At 48.2% G+C, this 12,169-nt stretch overlaps 1 protein-coding gene across 5 annotated transcripts in view; it reads right to left on the reverse strand.

The window, feature by feature from the left end:
• SLC43A2 (solute carrier family 43 member 2) overlaps nt 1-11,874 on the reverse strand; it is a 43,075-nt gene extending 31,201 nt beyond the window's left edge. Inside the window, exons 1-2 of one of the 5 annotated variants that reach the window (XM_037070055.1) lie at nt 11,799-11,874; nt 10,723-10,920 (exon numbers count right to left, since the gene is read on the reverse strand). In XM_037070055.1, coding sequence (XP_036925950.1) covers nt 10,723-10,882 — 160 coding nt within the window. In that variant the 5' untranslated portion in view covers nt 10,883-10,920; nt 11,799-11,874. Of the gene's footprint in view, nt 1-10,722; nt 10,921-11,294; nt 11,538-11,787 lie in introns of those variants that run through there. The other 4 variants (XM_037070054.1, XM_037070053.1, XM_037070051.1 and 1 more) reach the window with 4 other exon arrangements.
• Nucleotides 11,875-12,169: the final 295 nt, after the last annotated feature.

Below are 12,169 nucleotides of genomic sequence, written 5' to 3' on the forward strand. Positions count from 1 at the left end.
ACTGACTGAGGGTGAGGTGCTGGGTCCCAGTGTTGATTTCCCCACTTCCTACTTGTACGACTTTGGAGAAATGACTTAATCTTGCTCTTTTTCAATTCTGTGTCTATAATATGAGCACAATCTAACAATATGTATTGACCGCCTAGAGTTTTAGGGAAAAGATCCAGACAACATTCTAGAGCTCACACAAGCACAGAAAGTGATCAATAAATAATATCTGAAAGTTGTTACAGTTACTATTATTAGAGGCTCTGGATGGAGGTAATGCTGCAGCAGAACCCAACACGGGACTTGGAGCAGATCTTCCCTGACTTCGGGGTAGCAGCACGAGCTTGTTGTGTCTAGGCTCCCACCGGGAGGGGACCCTGAAGAGCAGACGACTGTGTTCTAGTCGCCTGTGTCCCCACCACCTTACTCGGGTCCTGGTGTAGGGCAGTCATTTACTGAATTAATGAAACAGTGGAATCAGATCACAGTGGCTGAAAGGATCAAGAGAGAAGGAAGGAACTAGAATGTACAGAAACAAATGGAAGATAAAGGGGATTCAAAAAGATTAGAGCCACACTGTTCACCTGAAGCCACAGAAACCAAACCTACCCAGCCCACCCAGCCCACTACTTTCTCTCACTTCTCTAAGAGGCCCCGCCCACTGGCAGCCGAACACACATGCCAAACAGGGTCAGAGCCCATGAGGCTCCACCTCGGAACTGTCCACACACTAACTTAGCTGGCGGCCTGAGGGCTGAGCTGCCCACCCAGGGTAGGGCAGCTTCTGGAAAGGTGGGGCTGCCTCACAGGTCGGCACTGGCTTCAGGCAACAGCTCTGCCTCCGGCAACAGGAGCTGGTTGTCAAGTGGGACAGCAGCCATTTCCAGGTTGGTGTACAGATATGAGCAAACCAGCACAAGTGTGATGAGGGGATGGGTGGAGAGGGCGCCCCAGGGTCCAGGATTGCTGGCTTGTGAGACCTGCCTGTGGCCAAGCAGAGTCTAGAGCCCATTACTGCACTAGATGCCTCAGGGCCTGCTGCTGCGAGCAGGAGCCACAGGTGGACAGGAAGTGAGCTCGCACTGTCTCTGAGGCACCAGGATGCCTACACAGAGGCTTCCCAGAGAGAAACCACAAGGGAATGTTAAATCCATGACTGTACTCACCAAGAGAGAAAAGATACAATTCCAAGGCAACACACACAAGGCAGTCTCCCTAATTTGCTGTAAGTGGGGGTAGGGTATAAACATCTGAGTTGTTTAGAGATCTGATCACCCCTGTTACTAGACAGGTGGCTCATGAACAGACAGGTCAAAGAGCCACTACACACAGAAGCAAGGGCCTTACTTTGGGCTATCAGCCTTCTCCTCTTAAAGAAATCCCTGCCAAAGGAGCACCTGGCCCTCCTGCCTTCAGGCAGTGATAGCCAGCAACAGGGGTGGGGGTGGAGGTACGTGAGTGGCCCCTTGTCTGCCTGTGGAGCAGCATGCGAGTGTCCTTCACCCTGGAGGAAATCCAGAAGACTTCCTGGCAGTAAAAGTGCCCACATAAATAAACAGAGATTAAGCAGATGCCCAAACAAAGTCACACCCAGGCACTCCTCTCCCTCTACTTCCACCTGGGCCATTGTAGGCCAGGAGACACACAAACAAATAAGCACCCAGGAAGTGTCAAGGCTCCTCTGGGGTGCCCCTCTTGCCCCAGCAACAGCTCAGCCTCACCCGAACCCAGCCTGCTCTGCGCCTCACCTGTACCTGTTTAGTAAACAGATGCCTCCTCAGTGGGTGGCCAGAGTGGCCTGACCCAGCCCAGCTGGGGAAGGTGAACCATGAAGACAGGCCAGGAACTAATGCGGCCGGAGTGTGCTGAGAACAGGCATACGACTGCTTTGGAAGAAACCCGGGGAAAGGGAAGAGAACAATGCCTGCACTGTTCAGCCTCACTTACAAAGACTCACATACAAAATCTTACAGAGAAAGCAGAGGAGAAAAGCGGGTGCTGTGACCCCACTCAGGCTTCCTTGACATCTCTGGGTTGAAGAGGGGGCTCCCCCATCCCAGGGAAATAAAGGGAGTGGGGGCCTTCAGAACAGCTAGCCAGATGATGCTTCCAGTAGCTAAGGGCACAGGGCTGGAGGCCCCTCTAACTTTCTGAGCAGCCCCTTTCTGACTGGCTGCTTACTGAGTGCGCCTGCCCTGGGGGCAGGACCCTGGACCACCCTGCTGATGGCCCCTGCCCCAGGATGCCCATCTTTCTCTCAAATCCTTAGTCTATCCGGCAACAGGAAGCAGCATCTGGGGAGGGTGGGGAGGGGATGTAGGTGAGAGGTCAGACTCAGACACAGAGCAAACAAAAGGCAGGACACAGACAGCATGGCCTGCTACGTGGCCAGGGCTGTGGTCACCTAGTGAGAACGGGACTGCCCCCAGATCCTCCCAGAGGTCCCTGAAAGCCAACCCAAGCTGGATAGGACCTTACTAGCACACCAAGAAGCCAGGTGGGGTGAGCAGCGGATGCAGGGGAGAAAAACTGGGTCATGAAATGAAAAAGGAGGAAAGCGGGGTTGGTGGGGAAGGCTGAGGGCGCCAGCCCCGCCCCCCCCCCGCCCCCCTGCCCCGTGACACATCCTGAGGCTGTGGGCACCAGCCTTTAGGCTTCTTTACCCGTTGCTACAATTTTTTTAAAAATCCAAAATACACTGGGGAGGGGAAAGTGGAAGTGGTCATAGTCACAGCAATAAAAGTGAAAGGGGAGTTTTGAAATGCTATCAACCCCTCGCCCTTGAGTGAAGGAGACCATAAAAAGGTAAGGCCTGAAAAGGGATTGGTATGAAATATTCAAAGTGATGAAAAGCAAGGACCTACAACCAAGACTATTTTACCCAGCAAGGCTATTATTTAAAATTAAAGGAGAAAGAGTGAGCTTCCCAGACCAACAAACAAAAAACAACAGAGGAACACAGTTAAAAGAATAAAATGGGAATAAACACACACCTATCAATAATCACTTTGAATGTAAATGACTTGAGTGCTCTAATCAAAACACACAGGTCGCTGAATGGGTAAGAAAACAAGACCCACACACGTGCCGTCCACGAGAGACCCTCCTCGGGTAGACCCTCCTCAGAACGAAAGATGCACACAGACTGAAAGTAAAGGGATGGAAGAGATATTTCATGCAAATGGAAAATCTTAAAAAGCTAGGATAGTAATACCTCTATCTAACAAAATAGACTTTAAAATAAAGGCTACGGTAAGAGAAAAAGGATACTACATAATGATAACGGGAACAATCCAACCATAAGTTATAATCCTTGTAAACACTTATGTACCCCACATAGGAGCACCTAAATATATAAAGCAAATCTTGATGGACATAAGGGTAGAAAGCAATAGTAATACAGTCACAGTAGGATATTTTAACACCCCACTGAAATCAATGAATAGATCTTTCAGACAGAAAATCAACAAGGAAACAGTGGTCTTTAAATAACACACTAGATCAGATGGATTTAACTGATATCTTTGAAGCATTTCACACAAAAGCAGCAGAATATACATTCTTTGCAAGTGCACATGGAACATTTTCTAGGATAGACCTCATGTTAGGACACAAAACAAGTCTCAATAAATTTATGAAAACCGAAATCATACCAAGCATCTTCTCTAACCATAATGGTATGAAGCTAGAAATCAATCACAAGGGAAAAAAACTGAAAAATCACATAAAGACATAGGGGCTAAATCAAGTTACTAAACAATGAATGGGTTAACAAAGAGATTAAGGAAAAAGTCAAAAGATACTTTGAAACAAATGACAATAAGAACACACCAACCCCAAATCTATGGGATATAGCAAAATCAGCCCTAAGAGGAAAAATCGACAGCATTATAGGACTACCTGACAAAACAAGAAAACTCTCTAGTAAATTTATACACTTAAAGGAAATGGACAAAAAACAACAATAACAAAAAAGCCCAAAGTGAGTAGAAGAAAGAAAATAATAAAGATCAGAGCAGAAATAAATAGAATAGAGTCTAACCCTGGCTGGTGTGACTCAATGGATTGAGTGCCGGCCTGAGAAGCAAAGGGTCACTGGTTCGATTTCCGGTCAGAGCACATGCCTGGGTTGCAGGCCAGGTCCCCAGTGGGGGACACATAAGAGGCAACCACACATTGATGTTTCTCTCCCACTCTTTCTCCTTCCCTTCCCCTCTCTCTAAAAATGAATAAATAAATTTAAAAAAGAAAGTCTAAACAAAATTACAAAGTTTCAATGAAACCAAGACCTGGTTCTTTGAGAAGATAAACAAGATCGACAAACCTTTAACCAGACTCATCAAGAAAAAAGAAACAAGACCCCCCAAAAAACAAAATTAGAAACAAAAGAGCCCTGGCTGGTATAGCTCAATGGATTGAGCACAGGTCTATGAAGCAAAGGGTTGCCAGTTCGATTCCCAGTCAGGGCACATGCCTGGGTTGCGGGCGGGTTCCCAGTGGGGGATGCAGCCCCCGACGGGGGGCACACGAGAGGCAGCCATGCATTGATATTTCTCTCCCTCTCTCCTTCCCTTCCCCTCTAAAGATAAATAAATAAAATCTTTTTTAAAAAGTCTCATTTACAGTTACATCAAAAAAAAAATACTTCAGAGGGGGGCACCAAATAAATAAATAAATAAATAAAATACCTAGGAATGAATTTAACCAAGGATGTAAATGACATATACTCAGAAAATTGTAAGACACTGAAAAAAGAAATTGAAAAAGACACAAATAAGTGGAAGCATATGCCATGTTCATGAACAGGAAGAATTAACATCATTAAAATGTGCACACTACCCAAAGCAATCCAGAGATTCAATGAAATTCCTATTAACATACCAACGGTATATTTCACAGAACTAAAACAAATATTCCAAAAATTTACATGAAACCACAAATAGTCATAGCAATCTTGAGGAAGTCAAACAAAGTTGTAAGAACCATGCTACATATCAAATTATATTATAATCCCATAGTAATCAAAACAGCATGGTAGTAGCATAAAAAAGACCTACAGATCAATGGAACAGAATAGAGAGTCCAGGAATAGACCTACACCTTTATGGCCAATTCTCATTTGACAAAGGAGGCACGAACATACAATGGGGTAAAGACAGTCTATTCAATAAATGGCACTGAGAAAATTGGATAGATATATGCAAAAATATGGTATTAGACAACCTTTTTACACCAAATACAAAAATAAACTCAAAATGGATTAAAGACTTAAATGTAAGACTCAAAACCATAAAAATCCTAAAGAAAACATAGGCAGTAAAACCTTAGACATTTCTCATAGCATTTTTTTTATATATCTCTTCGGGCAAGGGAAACGAAAAAATAAACAAATGGGACCACATCAAACTAAAAAGATTTTACACAGTAAAGGAAACCATCAACAAAATGAAAAGACAACCCACTGAATGGGAGAATATACTGGGCAATGATACATCTGATAAGGAGTTGACATCCAAAATTTATAAAGAACTTACACAACTTACCACCAAAACAACAAACAAATCCAATAAAATAATGGGCAGAGGACCTGAATATAGGACACACAGATGGCCGGCAGACATATGAAAAGATGATCAACATCACTAATCATCATAGAAATATACATTCAAACCACAACGAGCTATCACCGCACACATGTCAGAATGGCTATCATCAACAAATCAACAAACAACCAGTGTTGGAGAGGACGTGGAGAGAGGGGAACCCTCTGGGAATGCAGACTGTTGTAGTCCCTGTGGTGAAACAGTATGGTGTTATTTCCACTAAAAGTGGATCTGCCTTATGACCCAGCAATTCTACTCTGGTAATACAGCTGAAGAAACCCAAAACACTAATTTGAAAGAATACATGCACCCCTATGTTCATAGCAGCATTATTTACAGTAGCCAAGATCTGGAAGCAGCCCAAGTGCCACCCATCAGTAGATGAGTGGATAAAAAAAGCTGTGGTACATTTTACACCATGGAATACCACTCTGCTGTAGGAAAGAAGAAAATGCTACCTTTTGCGACAGCATAGATGGACCTGGAGAATATCATGCTAAGTGAAATAAGCCAGTCAGAGAAAGATAAATACAATATTATTTTACTTACATATAGAATCTAACGAATCAATTAAACTAAAAAACAAAAGAGAGACAGATTCAGACACAGAGAACAGAGGGGAGGGGGTTGGGGAGCTAGGTTAAAAAAAACCCACAAAGTCGTAGACACAGACAAGAGTATGGTGATTAGCAGAGGGAAAGCGCGGGCGCAGAAGAGGATAGAGGAGGGATAAATGGTGACGGAAAGAGACTGAACTTGGGGTGGTGAACACAATATAATACAATAGAGTAGAGATGACGTATTCTAGAATTGTACACCTGAAACCTATAGAATTTTATTAACCAGTGTCACCCTAATAAATTCAATAGAAATTTTTTAAAAATTAACCCTGGCTGGTGTGGCTCAGTCAGACTGTAAAGCAAAAGGTCACCATTTTGATTCCTAGTCAGAGCACATGCCTGGGTTGCCAGCCAGGTCCACAGTAGGGGGCCTGTGAGAGGCAACCACGCATTGATGTTTCTCTCTCTCTCTCTCTCTCTTTCTCTCTCCCTTCTCCTCTCTCTAAAAATAAATAAATAAAATCTTCAAAAAATTTTTAAAAAGTAAAAAAATTAGGGGGAGGGGGTATAGGGGAACAAAACCGGTAATGGGAAAATATACAAAAAAGATTAAATCAGTCCTGGCTGGTGTAGCAGAGTGGACTGAGTGCCAGTCTGTGAACTAAAGGGACACAGGTTTGATTCCCAGTCAGGGCACGTGCCTGGGTTGTGGGCCAGGTCCCCAGTTGGGGGCTCATGAGAGAAAACCACACACTGATGTTTCTTCTTCCCTTTCCCTCTCCCTCTCTCTAAAAATAAATAAATAAATATTTTAAAAAAACACAATAAAGAGTAAATCCAATCAAACAATCAATTAATCAATCAATAAAGGAGGGCCTCAAAGCCACAGGAATGTCTCCTGTCCACCTCTCGGCCCAGCCTAGTGGGGACCAGGCCTGGTGGGGCTTCCCTGGGTGGCAATCGCCCATCAGCCCTCTCAGAACCCCGAGGGCCACTTTCTGCTTTTTTTCAGAAGAACCATAAACTCTAACCATCCAGCGCCAAGTCGGCTCTCCCCCAACACAGCAGGTAAAGTGACCACAGGGATCCAGAGCACAGACCTGGGTCCTGCTTGGTGTCTGGCTGGGCTGGACTGTGACTTCCTCAGGCAAAGTCCATGCCTCTCATTTTCACCGCCTCCCCACCCCAGCCAGCACAGACAAGCCTTCATTCAATAAGTCATTAAGTCTAAAGAGATGAAATTGATCACCCTGCCCCATCCCCCACCTCCTTCACTTCTTCATGTGTTGAGAATAAAATCCAGTCTCCCAAGCAGCCTCCTCCACCCTGTAGGACGCAGTCCACCTTAGGGCTCCTTGCCCCCTTCTCTCCTGACTCACCCCTGCCTCACCCTCTACACTTCTGCCCAAACATCGGAGAGGCCTTCCCACCCAAGTTGATCAGATCCCCACCACCACTCTCAGTCCAGCCACCCTGCTGTCCGTTGGCATGCTGACTGCCACTTGAAATTATAGGCAGAGGTCTGTGTGTGGCGACTTGATTGATGCTGGCAGACTGAGGATTCCCTGAGGGCCAGGACTGCTCTGCACCCCAGGATAGCACCTCAACGATGTTTGTGCCGGTTACATGACAGAGGAGATAAAACAGCCACAGGTATCGCCAGCCCTTTGAGCTGACCCTGCTGAAGTGGGCGCCCTGATGGCAGAGAAAACAGAGAAAGCAGTCGGGTGTGGGTAGTTACAGCTGCCATCTGGAGGCCGGAGGACACAGGACGGGAAAAGCCCTCTTCCTCCCGGGCTGGGAGCCCAATCAGTCTCCTGTCCACACCAGGGGGACTGGACTGGGGAGGTAAAGCCTAAATGCCCATTCCTGGCCCCTGCCATCAATCCTGACCACCCCACAGGCCAGGGGAAAAGAGCTCAGGGGCAGCAGAGAAAGGGGCTCTTTCTTCCCTCCTCCCACCTCACCAAGCTGGAACCTGGCACTGTGTCTGTGACCAGATTCTGGCTGGAGTCCGAAGAAAGAGTTCCGAGAACTTTTCAACAGGTTCAGATGTTCTTTAGAGAACAAACCAAAGAGCATCAGTTCTAAAAGCAACAAAAAGTGACAAATTTGCATCTCAATCAGCTGGAGGCTGGTCAGCTTTTCACAAGTCTAATTCAATAAATTCAGCAAATGGCCTGACTGCTCCTCTGTGATTCAGTCATCTGCCAAGTCTGAAAATATTTCACCTCAGCAGAAACCTTGACCCTGAATCCTCCAGTCACTCCCAGTCAGGCAAGGCACGAGGATTCCTGGCCCTGAAAAGCAACAGGCTACTTGGACAGGCGCTTGGACTCCTAGAAGCCAGAGAGATAAGCAGAATCAGGAGGCCTGTCCACCGAGGATGCTGAGTCAGTGGATTTACCAGAGAGTCAGAAAAACAAAATCAGAAGAAGGAACAAAGGCATGGGATAAGAAGTTGATGTTCAACCCACATCCTCACCCTTCACCTTCACTTTGAGTTATTGGGGGGACTAGTCAAGCCTTAAGAGCTTAAATACCAACTGGGCACTGTGTTGGCACAATCTCTCAGGCTCCTCCAACTTAAACGAAGGAAGTAGCCAAGACTGAGACAAGAATGAAGTGACTGACCCCAAAGCTACTGATACCATCAAATAAATTAAATCAGTGGACAAATTTGGGAAGAACCCTAAAATCTAACCTTCTGATACCAAGAGGGTAAAAAAAAATTGAATACAGGAGTCCTCCAGTGCAGTCAAGATGCTAGAAAGCTTCACCTGGGGGTGATCAGGTTTCTTTCTGCTTTTAAAACTTGCTATTCAAAAGCCTAACAGGCCAAGGAAGCAAACAGGAAGGGTCACGATCTCAAAGGGAGGAGGGAGGAGTGAGGGTAGGAGAGGAAGAGCCAAATACCCCAAACTGTTCCTTCCAGAAAGTCATTAATTCACCATCTCTTGGGCAAAACAGAAAGCTTGTTTAAGGAACAAGGTCTGAGTGACTTTCTCATCACCCAAGATTTCTTGCTGACACGGGGAAAGGTCTGCCAAGAACCCTTAGGCTATCAGGAAATATTTCTGAGTGGTTAAAGGCTAAAGGTTCTACATGATATATTCTCTGCCCTCTCCCAGGCGTGCATGCGTCAACTCCCTTTCTCTTGCCCTTAACCTCTCTGCTAGGCTTCCCTAGAGACTGGCACACTCAAGAATATCCTGGGAAGATAAGCCGTGGCTGGTGTAGCTCAGTGGATTGAGCGAGGGCCTTCGAACCACACGATCGAGGTTCGATTCTCAGTCAGGGCACGTGCCTGGGTTGCAGGCCAGTTCCCAGTTCCAGGCAGGGAAGGCACGAGAGGCAACCATACGTTGATATTTCTCTCTCTCTCTCTCTCCTTCCCTTCCCCTCTCAGATAAATAAATAAATTCTTAAAAAAAAAGAATATCTTGGGAAGATGAGAGAAAGGAAGCAGGGAGGACTCTACAGGGGGTCACAGGCAGCGTGAGCTGGTTCAACACTTTTTCTGTCCTCCAAAGGACTCTTGGAAGGAAAGGCATGCTGGTGGTATGATCAGGGGTCAGGCTTGGGCTATCTCCATCCAAAGGGACTCAGGCAGGGGATGCCTGACAAAGGCACTGGAGAGAGGCATTAGGGAGCTCAATGGTTAGTCTGAACAGCTGCAGACAGCAGGAAGGCAGAGAGAAATGTTTCCTATCAAGGTTGCAGAGGAAGGGGGGCACGAGGGCAGAAGCTGGCAGCCACCTGAGTCCCACTGTTGGGCTAAACCTACAGATGGGCAACAATTAGGACCTTGAAACGGAGTTGAGAAATGCGAAGGTAGGAATGTGGATTCCATGTCCTACAGACCGGCATCCCCAGCCCACACTCCAACCACCAACGGTGTGGCAAAGGGAAAGGACAGACCCAGTGTCATTTCCACAAATGTCCCCCTCGCCTCTTTTCTCACCCCCTCATGGGGTAGAAGGCCACTGAAATGCTCTCACAGCTTGTGGAACATAACGTCCTTTGGAAAATCATAAAGGAGCAAAAATAGACAAATTGTATCTGACAGGCCCTTAAAAGTCTCCGTAATGGTCTGCTAAAAAACATCTAGATTCTAGATGAACCTTCCATGCGGTGGAGACCAAACCACTTCCTCTCTGTTACACCCCGGCCACCGAGTCAGGAGTTCCTTTTTCTACAGTGAGGGAGTGACACGCTCACTCCAAAGCAAGTGATGTGCTAAGCACTGGGAGGAGAAGCGTCCAGCAATGTTCCCAGGTGGTGGAAAGAACACCCTGGACTCCGGGTTCTGGATCTATTACTATTACAATCTCCAGCTGTGTGGCCTTGGGCAAGTCAGAAGATCTGTCTGAGCCTCAGTTTCTTTGTCCATAAAACAGGGACAATGATATATACCCAGTAGATCTGGGTGAGGATCAAACTGGGCTTTTGCTAACCGGAAGGTGCGGTGCAGCGAGGCATATTGCTAGTTAGGTCTGCACCGTCATCTCGCCCTATCCAAGAGCCCCTACTCAGGACCACCCGGACCGAGCCCAACGCGCCCGTCTCACCTGGCTCAGTACACAGGTAGGAGTAAAAGCCTTCCGACTTGAGCATGATGAGCAGCGAGCCCCAGCCCAGGAGGACTGCCGAGAAGAGGAGGTTTTCCAACACGGCTGTGCAGGCCATCCACCAGCGGCGCCGATGGGCAGTGGCCAGGGTGGGCGCCATGACGCGGCGAGGTGGCTCGGCTCCGGCTCTGCAGCCACCTGCGCACAGACCTCGGCGTCAGCACCCGGCCCTGCCCAGTCGGAGCCGCCAAGCTCCGCCGCTGCGGCAGCGCAGAGATTCTTACCCCTCCGCGGCCCGGACTGCAGGTGCGCGCAGCGAAGCAAGTCCCAGCCTTGCCTGGGGCCTGGGCCACCCACCACGGCTGCCCTGTATGGTTGCTCTCCACACTGGAGCGGCCAGGCAGGAAGACTTCTCGCTCAGCTCACTCAGAGGTAAACTGAGGTATGCTAGAAGGAAGGGACTAACGCATGCTCAGGGACGTGGAATTAGTCCTGGCTTCCAGCAATACTGACAGAGCTTGGGGCCTGCAGGAGTGGCACCCAGAGATTCCGACACCTGGGCAGCCGCATACCTGAGAGCGACCACTGGCTCGGAACCTGATAGGCGCCCTCCCGCCCGCGCCGGAGACCCTTCCCCAGAGCTGGTTTCTTCAACCAAAAGATCAGCGCACCGAGCTCCAGTACGGTCCGCCCAGGGCTCATTGATTGGCCTGACGGCACAGGAACCGCTGCTCCATTGGCCACTGTCTAGGTCGCTAGGCGCCGAGGCCACGCGAACCCCGCATGGGCGAGGCGAAGCCGGTTCAAACCGGCGGCGCGAGCCACCTGCCCGACCCCATCCTGGGCGGTTTCCCAGACAATTTTCCTGCTTCGATAAAAGCGGATCCCCGTCCTTTCATTTCCTTGCTTTTCCTCATTCGTTATCTCTTCTGGCAGCTCCTCATCCACCCAGCCTTTTCTTTTGTCTTTCCTTTTGTATTCACACATCGTATCCGTACGCCCCCAACGCCCCCACCCCCCCCCCGCACCCTCACCCGCGGCCCAGATTCCCAGGATGCAGCTCACCCGGCTCCTACTGATGTGTGTCGGGCCCGGCTAGCGCTTTTTCTGTCCCCTTTTATCCCAGCCCTTTTATTAGGACCCCAAGATGAAAACACTGCTGCACGCTCATTGGCTGAGTAGGGGCTGGAAACAGGCGTTGGCCAATGAGCGGGCACACGCCCGCCCCGTAGCAGCAAAAGCCGGTTCCGGCCGGACTTTGAGACAAACAAGAGAGCTCAGGGTGTCGGTGGGACCTGGTGCATGACTATTTAAACAGGAGTCTCAACGTAGCTGGAGCCCTTGGAAGCATTCCCTTATTGCGTTTCGGGAGCTCCACCCCGAACCTATGTCCCGGCTTAGGTTCGGGTTCGTCCTGTTAGCGTCCCCCAGATTTCCCTAGATGCTC

Source organism: Sturnira hondurensis, unplaced genomic scaffold (assembly GCF_014824575.4).
Source record: "Sturnira hondurensis isolate 20B ecotype Veracruz unplaced genomic scaffold, ASM1482457v3 Scaffold0018728, whole genome shotgun sequence".
In the NCBI taxonomy this organism is placed as follows: Eukaryota; Metazoa; Chordata; class Mammalia; order Chiroptera; family Phyllostomidae; genus Sturnira; species Sturnira hondurensis.